Source organism: Penicillium soppii (assembly GCF_028829465.1).
Source record: "Penicillium soppii strain IBT 18220 chromosome Unknown utg000004l, whole genome shotgun sequence".
Taxonomy (NCBI): domain Eukaryota; kingdom Fungi; phylum Ascomycota; class Eurotiomycetes; order Eurotiales; family Aspergillaceae; genus Penicillium; species Penicillium soppii.
Window position 1 is genome coordinate 3,601,297 of NW_026643234.1, and position 13,549 is coordinate 3,614,845.

Consider the following 13,549-nt stretch of genomic DNA (forward strand, 5'->3'; position numbering starts at 1 on the left):
CCTCGAGAATCTCGATTAATAGCTCCATATGTAGACTGATATTCATTACGTACCCAAAAAGGAAATGACGTCGATTAGGGCTTGGACCCCACGTGAGCGGTCACTTCTCTGCAGGCAGAAAATTTACGACTTCTGGCGCGAACCTCAACAACTTTGCATTTGATTTGCACCTCACTCATTTACTCTCATTTTATCATCAATTGAACTTGCCCACGAGTGTAGTGGGCAACCCGTCATCACGTTTTCCTCGGCAATTCTCCTTCTTCGTATCGTCGATCGATCCGCAGCTGGTCCTGCATTTGGCGTGCTCCATCCCTTCCGCTTCCGCCTTCAAACATCTCCCCACCTCCCACTTCTTTCCTGTCGCTTCTACTCAAGCAAGAAGAGAAAAATCAAATAAAATGCCTCCTAAGAAGCAGCAAGTTCAAGAAAAGATTCGCCTGGGTCGTCCAGGAAACACCCTGAAGAGTGGTATCGTAAGTCAGCAAGGCCCCCACCCTTTTTTCCTCTCTTTTTTCCACACAGCACAGTCCACTTTTTAATTCCACAGAAAACTATTTAATCCCCCCTGTCCCCTTTCTGCCCCGAATTTTTTCTTCTCTCCTTCCCAACCATCCATTCTAACAATGGCTTCAGGTTGGTCTTGCCAATGTCGGCAAGTCGACACTCTTCCAGGCAATCACCAAGTCCACCCTGGGTAACCCGGGCAATTTCCCCTTTGCTACCATTAACCCCGAGGAGTCCACCGTTATCGTCCCCGATGAGCGGTACGACTGGCTCTGCCAGTACTACAAACCCAAGTCGCAGGTGCCTGCTATCTTGTCCGTGTATGATATCGCCGGTCTGATCAAGGGTGCCTCCACTGGTCTTGGTTTGGGTAACGCCTTCCTGTCCCACATCAGCGTTGTCGATGGCATTTTCCAAATGGTTCGCTGCTTCGATGATAAAGACATTACGCACGTTGAGGGTGATGTTAACCCTATTCGTGATTTGGACATCATCAGCAGCGAGCTGCGCATCAAGGATATCCAGACTGTTCAGAATTCTCTCGCTGCCCTCAAGAAGGAGACTCGCCGTGGTGGTCAGTCTCTCGAGATGAAGAAACTCAAGGAAGCGGAAGCCACCACTGAAACACTCTTGGAATGGCTGCAGGAAGGTGACGGCAAAGGCCCAAAGCCGGACGACAAAGATTACCAAGCGGATATGAACTACGGCAAAGACGTTCACACACGTGAATGGAGCCCTAAGGAGGTACGTTCTACAAATTCCCCATTTTCTCTTTATTTTCCCCACCTACTACCCACGACTCCTACTCTGATGAATAAGAGCACTGCTCGAAATTTAACCCAGCTCGTTGAGTGCCCTCATATAAATACTCACAACCGAGGGCACCTTGAGAAAAAAAGTTATAATCTGAAATTTTTGGAGTCACTTCACATGATTGCATCATCCAATTTCTTTGAGACATGTCATGCTAACCTACATGGTTATAGGTCGAGGTCATCAATCCCCTGGGTCTCCTCACTGCCAAGCCTGTTGTATACCTTGCCAACATGAGCGAGGAGGGTTACATCTTGGCGACGAAATTGGAGCAGGGCCTAATTAAACTGGAAGACTTCGACACAGATCAGAAGAAGCTGATCAAGCACGCTATCAAAGTCAAAAAGTGGATGAAAGATAATGCTCCAGACTCCGAGCTTTGCTTCCTCTCTGCCGCGTTCGAGCACCGCCTGAGTCTCATGGAGGACGATGCCGCCGCTCTTGAGGAATGCAAACGGCTGAACACTTACTCCGCTCTGCCCAAGATCATCACTACCATGCGTGCGGCTCTGGACCTGGCCAGCTTCTTCACGACTGGTGAGGACGAAGTTCGCCAGTGGACCATCCGCAAGGGCATCAAGGCGCCCGCCGCTGCCGGTGTGATCCACACTGACTTCGAGAAGACCTTTATCCAGGCTATCGCATACAACTACAGTGTTCTGCGTGAGTATGGCGATGAGGCGTCTGTCAAGGCTGCCGGTAAGATTATGACCAAGGGCAAGGATTATGTAGTCAATGACGGTGACATCCTGCTCATTAAGGCCGGTGCTGCCAAGAAATAGATACATTTCAATGGCGGTCCTTTGAAAATAATATGTGTTGACGGCTTCTACAATACAAGTTTCTCTTTTGGAAACATCTGTAAATAAATTCTGGAGCAGCAATCGTGTTTGATACTGCTATGCCTTTCTTAGAAGCAGCCTGATTAGCTTTATTATTTCTGTGTTATGGTATAACCAGAAAATAGAATTCCATTTATTCGTATTCCGTATACAGTTGCTCATTCTTAATCTATAAATCACATGCAGCACATAGTTATCCAGCTTGTTGAGTTCACGTCAGGAAAAAAAATAAAGCAATATACCACTCACGTGACAGGTCCCCGCGCATCCCACTTGCGCATCAAGAGCTTCATTTCTAGTCTCAACCAACACAATGTTCAAAAAAGAGTACGTTGACCGCCCTACTTCTTCCTTCAAAATATTGTGACGGCATCTTGATTTAATTCAAGCCTCTTGTGCACTAATTTGGACCACATGGCTTCAGAGGCTTTCGGACCCAGCAAAGAGAGCAGGAGCTGCATTGTTGGAGATTGAAGCATCCAAGCTACTTTTTTTTCAAAATCAAGATGTCCAAAGTTTCCCAAGAATGACTGTTAACATTCTTGTGATCACCAGTATCCCCCCAAGCAACCGGTCAAAGGTCAAGTCCTCTGTGCAGCGCGGCTTGCGCCAGAAGCTGTTGGACACATACCCTGGTTTCGAGCCATTCATCGAAGAATTCATGCCCAAGAAGGCTTCATTGGAAGCTGTGAAATTGTACAATCCACCCCTCCATTATTATGGCCCTCATCTACTGCAACGTCATTTCCGCCTTCTCCACCAATATGCTATTGCATCAATCGAATCTGCTCTATTTCACAAAGCAAAAGCTTACAACAAACCTTTCTAGGCCCGACCGTGTTACCCTTTACACAATAGACTCCACCCCCCTTTTCTTCCAACCCATCGATGGGCCCCCAGTACCCCATCTCCGCCTCATCCACGCCTACCCCTCTGCCATCCCAACAATCCAGATTGACCGCGGCGCCATCCGCTTCGTGCTTTCCGGTGCTACACTCATGGCCCCTGGGCTGACCTCCCCAGGAGGTAGACTGCCCGATGCAGAGCATGCGATTGAGGCAGGCCAGATTGTTGGTGTTAAGGCTGAGGGCAAGGAGGAGATTTGCCTTGTTGGTATGCTGAAGGTCGGCACCGAGGAGATCAAAAGCAAAGGAAAGGGTGTTGTTATGGACGAAGGCCATTACGTGGGCGACGGATTGTGGAGAATGCACCTGGATTAAGGGTGGATTCGTTACAAAGAGGCAATGAAACCTTGGAATGATTTGGCTTCGGTGAGGGCATCAGATGTTGTCCTTGGCATATATACGATACCTTAGCACGGTTTGAATGAATTGAAATGAAATATTCTCTAGATTCGGGCTGAGAATGCGCAGTATGATCGGAGGACTTGTATATGAAGATGTCTGTTCCCCAAGGACGCTGTACTGACTATCTAGTCTAATATTCTCTGGAGTAGACGGAAATTTGGAGCTCGGTTGCAAATGTGGGCAAAACGATAATTGTTGTGTTCACTTGCAGAGTGTCAGACACCTTGACCACTCTTGGATGTGCGTGCATGTGCAAGAGATAAAGGACGTAGAAGCCTAACGCGGACGGTTCCATTTAGCCATTCAGCTTGCAATAGTTGGCTCCAGGATGAGAGGGGGGTGGGGTGTGCAGGGGATTCATAGCTTTTGCACACTATAAATGTAGAACGTTATCGCCGATTTGAATCTTTACTTTCTCTTTTTCCAGTGTTCTTCCTAAAAGTAATCATGGGACTGCGACGAGTCTCAAATCGAATCTTTCGACAATGAGGAGAAAACGACAGCAATGGGAGCAAGGCTTCCTCAACCGAGGCATGCAGCAGCGATGTCACAGACATAATGGAAACCAAACACACGGCGACTGAACCCAGATCAGAACCTTCACCAACCAATGCGTCTTCTGATCAAGCTATCTCTGGATCAAATATAGATCTATCGCGTGAGTCTCCTTCTCTCGCCCCAAGATCTATGAAAAGGAGCTGTGGGACGAGGCATACGACGTGCTCAAACAAGATGAGACTCAGATAATAGACAGGTATGAGAAGATTTTAACCCGTGAGCTTCTGGGAGATTCTGCTCCCACAAATTTAATGCCCCAGGAGAACATGACAGTGCAAGGCAACCCGAAGGAAAGGCAGATTCAGATGAACCAGATGGTGCAGCGTGGTCTACAGATTATCGACAAAGAGACGAAATTGAAAAGAAGTCGAAAAAAAGACGCGAACCCTCTCTTCTGTCGAGAACGTGATAGAGGAGGCCGTTAAGGTCTCCACGGAAGCAAGTCTCGCATGGGTAGGGGATTTCATGTGTTCTTCAGGTAACTACTAAATTTCTGCCATGAGTATCGACTTATGAGACTGATTGCTTTTTTTTCTCGTATAGATTTTTACAAATCCAATAACCGAAATTCCAATGTTCATGAACTCTATACAGCTTCGCTCTTTTCGAAGGCAATTGTACCTGCCAATATACCTATATCTTGGTATTGATTGCAAATATGAGAAGAGTGAGGTTAGGAAACTACCTAGGTACAAATGTACAAATGTATATACTAAAATGCCAAGATTGAAGCGATCTTAGGAACGCTGATTTGATACCAAAGGAATCGCAGATGTACTTCGAAGACAAATATGAGTCACCATATTGAGATATCCCTTGTATATCAACCAAAGAGCCTTGTGCCTACTTATTATGCCAGGGAATCCCAGTGCTACGGCATTACTCAGAGGCTTTTCAACTCGCAGACTAGCTTTAAAAATACCAACTTGGCACGAGTATGGTACAGTTCAATAGGATACATATGTAGAATCTATTATCTTTATCACTGTCGGAAGTGGCAGTATAGAACATAATAGAAAAAAAAAAGGTAGAAAGGGCTTGAAACTCAAGACATCCACAGCAATATGTTCAGACGAAGATGTCGTTCTGGGCACCTATTTTCGAATGTAATCAGCATTTATCGACTGGCTGGAGAAGGGTCTTGCGCAATGATAACATACCGGTTTTCCAACCCCACGCCGTGTTGTACATCGGTGTCTTTCCACTGGGCACTTCAACGTTGTTCCCGGATTTCTCTGTTGGACTCAATTAGCTATGTAACAATGAGATCAAATGTCCAGATATCATACGGTTGAATGCAATCATCTGCTTAGCACCCTTCACGCACTTGGTCGCGTCATCCTCGCAATAAACAGCGACTTGAGCAGGCGCGACCTTCTTGGTTGAGGTGGATCCAGTGACGTTGCATTTATAGCCGGCCATATACCTAATTTCCAAATGTCAGTTTAAAGCTCAGAGTCCGGCAATAGGTACTCACATGTTGGGTTGTCCGCAACCGTTGGGCACCTGCCAATTTGTTAGCTACGTTGGAGTAATGTGCTTTCTATTAATACAGGAACTTACCCAGAGCCAAGCGCATGTGCAGCCGCCTTCAGGACAGGGAGGCAGATCAGCAGGAACCTCATAAGTCGCAAGACGTTTCCATGGAGTACTGAAATTTAGTCAGTAAATCAAGTATCTTGGCGCACAGTATATTCCCAGAAGTACTCACTGTTCCAAAGTAGTGAACACCGACAGGTTATCCATGGTCACATCAGCCAGATTTGACTGGTAGCTAATGGCAAACGCTGTACCAGCAGCGGTGGTTTCGTTGTTGGTGTGCATTGCGCCGTCGTCCTGGATGCACTCAGGGGGGTTTCCAGGGCCCGCCCAGTCTTCGGGATAATCCTTTCCATCCGGCCAGACAGAAGCGTACTGTCCATCATAGGAAAGGGTCGTCTGTGCCCGGTTATGGGCGAGTTCGACAGTGAAGCTCCCACCAGCAGGAAGTTCGAGAATCTCACCGTCCGCTGGCGGTGCTGCGTCACAACCGCGCTCGTGCTGGAACCACCAGTCCTCGTGGGAGAGGTCGTAAAGGGGTCCCACTGCAGTGTTGGTGTTGAGGTTTACTGTGGAAGGATCAGGACCTCCCAAGCAATACATGCCTTTAGTCCAGGCGACTGTATGCGCCTGGGCGGCACCAATCAATGCGAAAACGGCGGTTTTGGACAGCATGGCGAGAAATAGAAAAGAGTGTAAAGGCCTAGTGTGCTGGATCTATTTGGGAGAATAGGATGAGGCTATTTATAATGAAAAATCCGAATTTTGATTATGCATGCGATGTTATGCTCGAGTATAAGTTTAGAGCTGTCTATAGAGATGACTGCACAATGCCGAGCTTTTATGGAGCTAAACGCCTTGTTAATTAATCCCTTAATTGTACGTCGTTTCAGACTCCCCAGAAACTGCGCCAAAGGAGCCGGGGTGGGTCGGACCCTGATCAATTAGATTAATTTTGGCCCGTTCATGTCGATTGCTCATCAAATTGCCCCAAAGTGGAAACTCCTGTCCTTGAGGTACTCCAAGCACGGCAACTATAATTTGAGCAATAGTGCCTGATGTTCACTTTTTTGTTGCGCCAATGTATTGTTGCCCTGTAGCTCAGAAGCATCCGGGAACTGGAAATGGTAAATTATCTAATGGGATCCTCCGGACTCGGCTTGCCGCAGCAGCATTAAATCGACACTATAACTTGTCGGTCGAACATGAGCACGAGGAGGGTTGTCACTAGGTAGGCGCCAAACAGCACATTCCGAGACTGTTGTGGTCGCAATACAACGTCGCTTTCATACACATACGATGATATACTAGGAGTAAACAACACATTATATAGGGGCCAAGTCCAATAGGAGATTTTAGGGTAGGCAAAGAGGGGAATAGAGCTCAGAGATCAGTTTCGAGAAGACGCTATGATAATACGAGAACGAGGGATTTGAAACAAGCTACACCATTTCCCATTTACGTCAACAAAACCCTGCAAGCTAGATGCTCGCTGTATGATGTTAACCCATTCTCTGAGCGAAGTAAAATAGTACCTGAAGCACTTTATCCTAACCTTTAGCCAATACGGTTCAGGGGCCATTGATTACGCGGAGAAAGTAATTTACAGCTCTTGAGAATTGTGTAGCGCAAAGCAAGGCAATAAAGCTAGACGCCAGTGATGTACTCATTATCCAGGTTGCTAATCGCCCTATTTCACAGCGACTCATATGACCACTGAAAAAGCCCTTTTCAGGAATGTCATTGTAGGTCGAATTTAAAGTAGAATACAATCTACCCTTACAATAGTTATATACCGGTCCCTACCGGCCCCTGGGAGTTGAAAAAGTTGACTAAGGGTTTAGGTTCCGGCTCTCGGAACCAACCCCCGCTGTTTCAACTCTCCCGGGAACCGCTTCAAGAATACCAAATTTGTCTACTAAGTCCACTTTAGAACATGATTGAACAAAATATATACCTAAGTACCTTCTGGATACGGGAAAAACGTGCGCTGCCTAAACACCTGCACCCTACACAATGAAGAGTGAGTCAGCCTAAATAACTTTTATGGGTACCTAGCTGCATTTGGTCTCATTTGTTGTTCGAACCATTTTACTTAATGACTTCAAAAAATAGTGACGTAAAATAGCTGGTTTAAGGACCGGATCAGACAACTCTGGCAAATATATAATCAAAAGATTGGTTCCAGGGCAATTATCCCTGCTATGAGTATTGATTGTCACACAAGTACCTAGGCAATTATATATTGATTAGCTCACTGTTTTGACCAGGGCAACTTGCACTGCAAGCATAATTACATCAACTGTGCTTCTGTGCCTGAAACATACCACTACCTTAACAAGTGAGTTCCTCCATTTCTCTGGGATTCTTCGCCGTGATTTGATCTAGAGACATACAGAAACGGTGAGTATGTATCTAATGATTCAGACAGAAGTCAGGAGAATGTTCATATGAAGCTGAGACAAGTCGATTATCTTCCACCTGGAAACATAGACGGTATCTGGTTTGATGACAGTGAAGTAGTCAATTGGGATGTTTTAGCAGATATACCAGATCGTTGCATTGCAAGAAATAAAAATTCCCCGGCATCCATTGGGGATATAATCCGAAAAGAAGAGGAAATTTATATACCTAACCGCCTACGTCTACTTGCAGGTATGTTGATGATACCTTTCTTTTCTTAAACAAAAAGGATGTCATAGCTGATGACGGGAAGTTCAAGAAGGGGAAGCAAGAGAAAAGAGGTACAAGGTAGGGGGTGACTTCCATGGAATGTGATCAGGTAAAGCTAACATTGAGCAAAACGTCTGGCCACCAAGATAGCTCACAATCACAGTCTGTAAAAGCAAGACCCGCAAACACAAGGTGAAGACTCCAAAGATATCAAAGAGGAGTTCATCACCGAGGAGTGCAAGGATGAGGTACAAACCGATGAGACTGTGGATGCAGAAAGGGAGAAGAAGCAACAGCGACGAGCCGAAGGAGAATCGAAGCGCAAGCTTAAGGAGGAAAAGAAGAAGATGGTAACATCAGCCACTTAGATAGAGTAATATTAAGCGGCTATTCAGGTAGCTTTCCCGCCAGCTATAGACCAACTAGATTGCTTCTCTATTCTAGGGTTAAATAGGAAGCAAGACATGAAAGTATTCTATTCAACATGCAGCACTTAGGCATGACCTCAAGGGCCTACTACAGCGTGGCGAATGGACAATACATATGGGTGTAAGAGGAAATTATATTTCCACGCCATCGACTGTTCATCGATAGTATTCAAGACCTCGGGATTGATAATAGCATAACCTACTGCAAGAATAGCAACTCGGAGCCTACAAAGAATTATACTAAAGTACTATGATCATATCAAAAAAGCATAACTCATGCATGCATTGCTTGACTACCTAGTTTACATCCATAGATGAAGTCTCGAGAGACCGACTAATCAGCCATACTTAAAGCCAAAACCTCATCTATCTATTACCCTTCCTCCATAAAATCAATTAGAGGTACTCAATTCTCAACCCAAATTCTCCACATCTTGTCGTGCTATGCCATTACAGCCCAGCATCTATGCTTTAAGTTGCGGCTTACAGATTGAAAGCGAGAGCACCAGCCATCATACCGGCGATAGCGATGGGCTGAGCGATGAGAGACATGGCAGCACCAGTAGAGGGGGTAGCAGAGGCGGAAGCAGTGCCGCTAGCGGTGCCGGTGGTGGAAGCGCTGGTGGTGAGACCAGTGGCGGTGCCGGTAGAGGTACCAGTGGAGGTGCCGGTGGCGGTTCCAGTAGAGGTGGTCGAGCCAGTAGCTGTGAGAGTAATAGAATGATCAGTTATGTGCTTGCCAGAGGTGCCAGTGGTAGAAGGTTCTAGTATGGGATCCAGAGGACACGCCAGGGGAAGAAGTACCGGTAGTGGAAGCCTCAGTGGTGGAGGATCCAGCAGTGGAAGAAACAGAGGAAGATCCAGTGGAGCTGGAGGCAGAAGAAGAAGAAGAAACAGTGGAAGATGTACCAGTAGAAGTGGTGGAGCTCTTGGAGGACTCGGTCACGTTGAATTGCTGAGACTGGGCGAGGATTCCGGTGTTGTGCTCGGAGGTGGACAGAAGGTTGACCTGGAAGCCGTGGCTGTGTTGTGCGTTAATTTCACGCACATGATATGGCGCAGTGTTACCGGAGTTGACCTACCCGTCGGTGACATCCTTGAGACCGGAAGCAGTGTAGCTGCCCTTGGAGGTATCGATGTCGGAGGCGATCTTCTCCTCAACAGGGGGGTAGACATTGTTGTTGACAAGGACAATGTTGACAGTAGTCTCGTCGGTGCTATTATGCAGTTAGCCTTGTAGCGCGAGAGCGCGATCATAGCTAACATACTTGACGCTGGTCCACTTGACAGTGAAAGACTTGGACACATCAACCTCGGCACCCTCAACAGGCTCGGTGACCTTGAGAGCTAGAAAAATAATTAGCTCATGTTTTCTTTGTTATAGAATTGAACAACATACCGGCGACGGAGAGAGCCAGAGGCAAGAAAGACAGAGCGAGTGACAGACGCATCTTGTAAACGAAAGTATGTAATGGATTAGAAGTAAGTAAGATGGAAGATTGAATAAACGAATGGACGTTGAAGCAAAGAGAGATGCGAAGAGAAGATGTAGATGGAAGTTTTAGCAAATGTTTAAATTCAAGAGAACTATGGCATTATAAGTAATGTCCAGTCTGATATCGTCCAAACTCTGGCAGTCTTGCACTACAACAAATGTCTCTGACACCCACAAAAAACCGCGGCAAAATTACAGCAAACACTGAAAATAGAACAACACAAAAAATCCCAGTTTTAGAGGCTCTAATAATATCTAAATCATTTTTTTGTTTGGCCACCAGATGTGGGATTCAGGGTCTCTACATTGGGGTACCATACTGAAGAGATGATCATCGTGGTTCGACATGGAGCTAGTCTCAGGGCTCGAGTCCCGCTTTATAAAAGACATTTTTTCTATTACAAGACTACTCCGTATAATTAGCAAATACAGAAAATAGAAGAGCGCATTAACCGGGATTATATGGATATTATCCTGATATTACCTTGATTTTACTAGATGTGGTGCTATAGGGCCGATAAAGAAAACACTAGAATACTTAGTCAAGCCACTAGTGTCTTGGCACGGAAGTTTGCGCCACGTTTTATTTCTTTTTTGGGTTTGATGTTGGTAAAATTTGAAAGCTTTTATCGATGGGCTTGGTATTTTTGGTTTGCAAATTCTGCTGTAATTTACCTTTTACCCGAAGCTGTAATGGACCCTGATCTACTTGTATTTTTAATTTGTGACACTTGGCCATAAGATAAGGCCAGTGTAACGTAACAATCTGCACGCATTTACTTAGATGTACATACATGTACCTAGGACTATTGACTATGTGCATCGGGATGCACATTCATGTGGTTTGCAAAATTTCCCTTAATTGCGACAGGTATGAAATTAAATAAAAAACTCGTGTCTCAAAATTGACCCCGAAAATGGGTTTGTGCGAGAAATTCGGTGTTTCAATGACCCACTCATGTACAGGTCAATTTCTGATTGAGACATCTCGCAACAGGGTACCTTGACGCTAATAGCAAGAATAAAATTAGTGTCTCACCGAAAATCTGCCGGCACATTTTAGCTGAATGATGCCTTTTGCCTTCATTATACGCCAGAGCCTTTGATTAGGCAGAGAACTCTGATTATTTCAAGGTTATGAGGTGTCCTCCATACATGTATTGAATACGAGATTGAACTATGCAAGTCCAAGAGTTATGTTATCCTGATTGGTATCCCTTACGGTGTAGGAATATGCTTTCCACCTAATTTCCATGTGTATCTGCGCCCCAAAAATCTCAGCAATTAATTATTGTAAATATTAACGTTGCTGACACAAGTGTTAGCAATTGAATCGTGACAAGTGTAGCAAAATGGAATATACTTACAAATCCCTTTTAATATTGTCGCGGCTGACAGTAGCCGACTCAACCCAGACGCTAGCACTCATCGCTTTGACAGCGAACACCCCATACCCCTTTTTATCGATAATGACAGGCTTCATCTCAGAATGCAGCAGATCGACCCACTCCTCGTATGCGTGGCGCTGGCCAACATACATCTTTTGCACAGCCGAACCGGCATTACTGATAACACACGCCAGACCAGAGAGGTGACGGGCGTTTCCGTAACGGACGAATCCTGTATGGGCTGTCAGCTCTGCCAAGACCAGGTGTTCCCCATAATGGAGTTCAATGTCGAGTGGAGATAGTATCCGTTGGAGGAAGGGTCATGCGAACCTATGCAGTTTGGTTGGTCGAAGTAATCTTGCTGTTCGCCGTTGGCGTACAATTTACGTGCTTGCATGAGAATGGGCAGGAGGCCGTTGCAACTCGGTGTCATTGGGTTCTCCACATTGGCTCGTATTCCATACAAGTCCCCGTAGAAGACGCAAGGGTGCCCCCCTTTGCGGAGGAGGATCAGGGCGTATGCGAGCAGTTTGAAAGATGGGGCGACCGGGGTCTGTGGTCATTATTAGTCTCAGCTATTGCGCTTGTGGATTTGGTCGACTTACTTCGAGCATTTGTCCTGGTTGCTATACTTTGTTAGATTATTGTCCAGGTCGTTCTTTGATTGTACTAGCTTACCGTATCGTGGTTCGTGACGATCGTCTTTAACAGTCAGCATTGATATCACTAGCTGAGTAGTCTTGGAGGGCAACTTACCACGGCGTGGTCTGGCCGGCACTCTACCAATGTATCTTTCAGAATGTGACGCATGTCGGATCCCTTTGCATGCGATATCTTGGAGAACTTCTCCACTAAAGGGACATCGTAAGCAGTGAGAGTATATTCCACCTTCTCGAGATAATCAAGCAGAGACGGTAAATGTCCTGTCCAATACTCTCCTATCGCAAAAAAGTCCGGATTGGCGGTTTTCTTGACATGTTGCACGAAATCCTTTTGGAATCCAGTAGAGAAGTGTTTGGCAGCATCGAGCCGCATTCCATTGAGGCTCAATGTATTCGTGATCCAAGTTCCCCATTGCAGGAGGTCAGCGCGAACTTCTGGATGTGTCAGGTCCAGATCGGCAAACATAAGATAATCGTAGTTCCCGTTCTCTGTGGAGACATCCTTCGCCCAGTCTTTGTTGGGGGCGACGATCTTGTAGATTGCGTTTTCCTTGCTCTTATCATCCCAGTCGATCCCGCTGAAATGTTGCCAGTGATACTTCATCGAGCTATACATATCACCGCGACCGGAGAATTCAAAGCCTGTCCAGCCATTGACCTCAACTGGCTTGGAAATTTCCAAATCTCTTCCTGTGGATGATATATTTAGTATTTGCAAATCTCAAAAAAATCAAGAAAATATCTGCGTTCAAGTAAAAAGACTCACTTTTAGGATCAACTTTAACAGCCTTGAAGGGCTCTGGATAATCCGCACCAGCCTTATGATTAAGCACTGCATCCCAAATCACACGAATTTCCAAGATTTCCGCTTGAAGCATCAAATCCTCGAGTTCTTGCCTCGTGCCCCATTTCGTGGGAACCGCGCCCTTTTGATCAAACTCTCCCAAATCATACATGTCATAGATGTCATAGCCATTGCCATGCGCATCCATGCCCTTGCATCCGGGCGGAACCCAGATCTGATCAACACCGATGGCTTTGTAGGCAGGTAACAAATCCCGCAGACGGCGCCAATGCGACCGGTCAGCTGGAACATGCCATTCAAAGGCTTGAAAGATGAGTGAATTATCTGGAGCATTCCATGATGGCTGTTGCTCTAAATTCGCTGCCTTTTCTGCATGTACGATTGTCGTTAAAATCTGTATCACCTATTGCTCAAGGGGGAACCAACCTTCAATTTGTCTCCATTTCTGGGCTTTCTGTCGTGATCCACACCAGAAAAAGGATAGCATTGTTGAGACTGTGCAACTATTGCAAAAGCTCTAACTACATGAAAG

General features: G+C 45.8%; 6 protein-coding genes across 6 annotated transcripts; 3 read left to right on the forward strand and 3 right to left on the reverse strand.

Moving 5' to 3' along the window:
• Window positions 1–401: 401 nt before the first annotated feature.
• N7529_004782 (uncharacterized protein) lies at window positions 402–2,102 on the forward strand (the record flags this gene model as incomplete). The annotated part of the gene is made up of 3 exons (XM_057240309.1): window positions 402–476; window positions 637–1,251; window positions 1,494–2,102. 3 exons carry the CDS (start codon window positions 402–404, stop codon window positions 2,100–2,102), a joined length of 1,299 nt encoding a protein of 432 aa, XP_057099604.1.
• Window positions 2,103–2,688: 586 nt separating this feature from the next.
• N7529_004783 (translation machinery-associated protein 20) lies at window positions 2,689–3,382 on the forward strand (the record flags this gene model as incomplete). The annotated part of the gene is made up of 2 exons (XM_057240310.1): window positions 2,689–2,858; window positions 2,992–3,382. 2 exons carry the CDS (start codon window positions 2,689–2,691, stop codon window positions 3,380–3,382), a joined length of 561 nt encoding a protein of 186 aa, XP_057099605.1.
• A 2,352-nt stretch (window positions 3,383–5,734) lies between these two features.
• On the reverse strand, window positions 5,735–6,241 carry N7529_004784 (lignocellulolytic auxiliary activity family 14 protein; the record flags this gene model as incomplete). Its single annotated transcript, XM_057240311.1, has 1 exon — window positions 5,735–6,241. One exon carries the CDS (start codon window positions 6,239–6,241, stop codon window positions 5,735–5,737), a length of 507 nt encoding a protein of 168 aa, XP_057099606.1.
• A 2,092-nt stretch (window positions 6,242–8,333) lies between these two features.
• N7529_004785 (uncharacterized protein) lies at window positions 8,334–8,607 on the forward strand (the record flags this gene model as incomplete). The annotated part of the gene is made up of 2 exons (XM_057240312.1): window positions 8,334–8,348; window positions 8,413–8,607. The coding sequence occupies 2 exons, from the start codon at window positions 8,334–8,336 to the stop codon at window positions 8,605–8,607; spliced, it is 210 nt and encodes a 69-aa protein (XP_057099607.1).
• Window positions 8,608–9,063: 456 nt separating this feature from the next.
• N7529_004786 (GPI anchored serine-threonine rich family protein) lies at window positions 9,064–10,118 on the reverse strand (the record flags this gene model as incomplete). Its single annotated transcript, XM_057240313.1, has 6 exons — window positions 9,064–9,109; window positions 9,155–9,371; window positions 9,577–9,689; window positions 9,750–9,884; window positions 9,936–10,014; window positions 10,067–10,118. The coding sequence occupies 6 exons, from the start codon at window positions 10,116–10,118 to the stop codon at window positions 9,064–9,066; spliced, it is 642 nt and encodes a 213-aa protein (XP_057099608.1).
• A 1,328-nt stretch (window positions 10,119–11,446) lies between these two features.
• On the reverse strand, window positions 11,447–13,504 carry N7529_004787 (alpha-amylase; the record flags this gene model as incomplete). The annotated part of the gene is made up of 8 exons (XM_057240314.1): window positions 11,447–11,471; window positions 11,530–11,782; window positions 11,881–12,103; window positions 12,156–12,176; window positions 12,229–12,252; window positions 12,307–12,902; window positions 12,979–13,386; window positions 13,444–13,504. The coding sequence occupies 8 exons, from the start codon at window positions 13,502–13,504 to the stop codon at window positions 11,447–11,449; spliced, it is 1,611 nt and encodes a 536-aa protein (XP_057099609.1).
• Window positions 13,505–13,549: the final 45 nt, after the last annotated feature.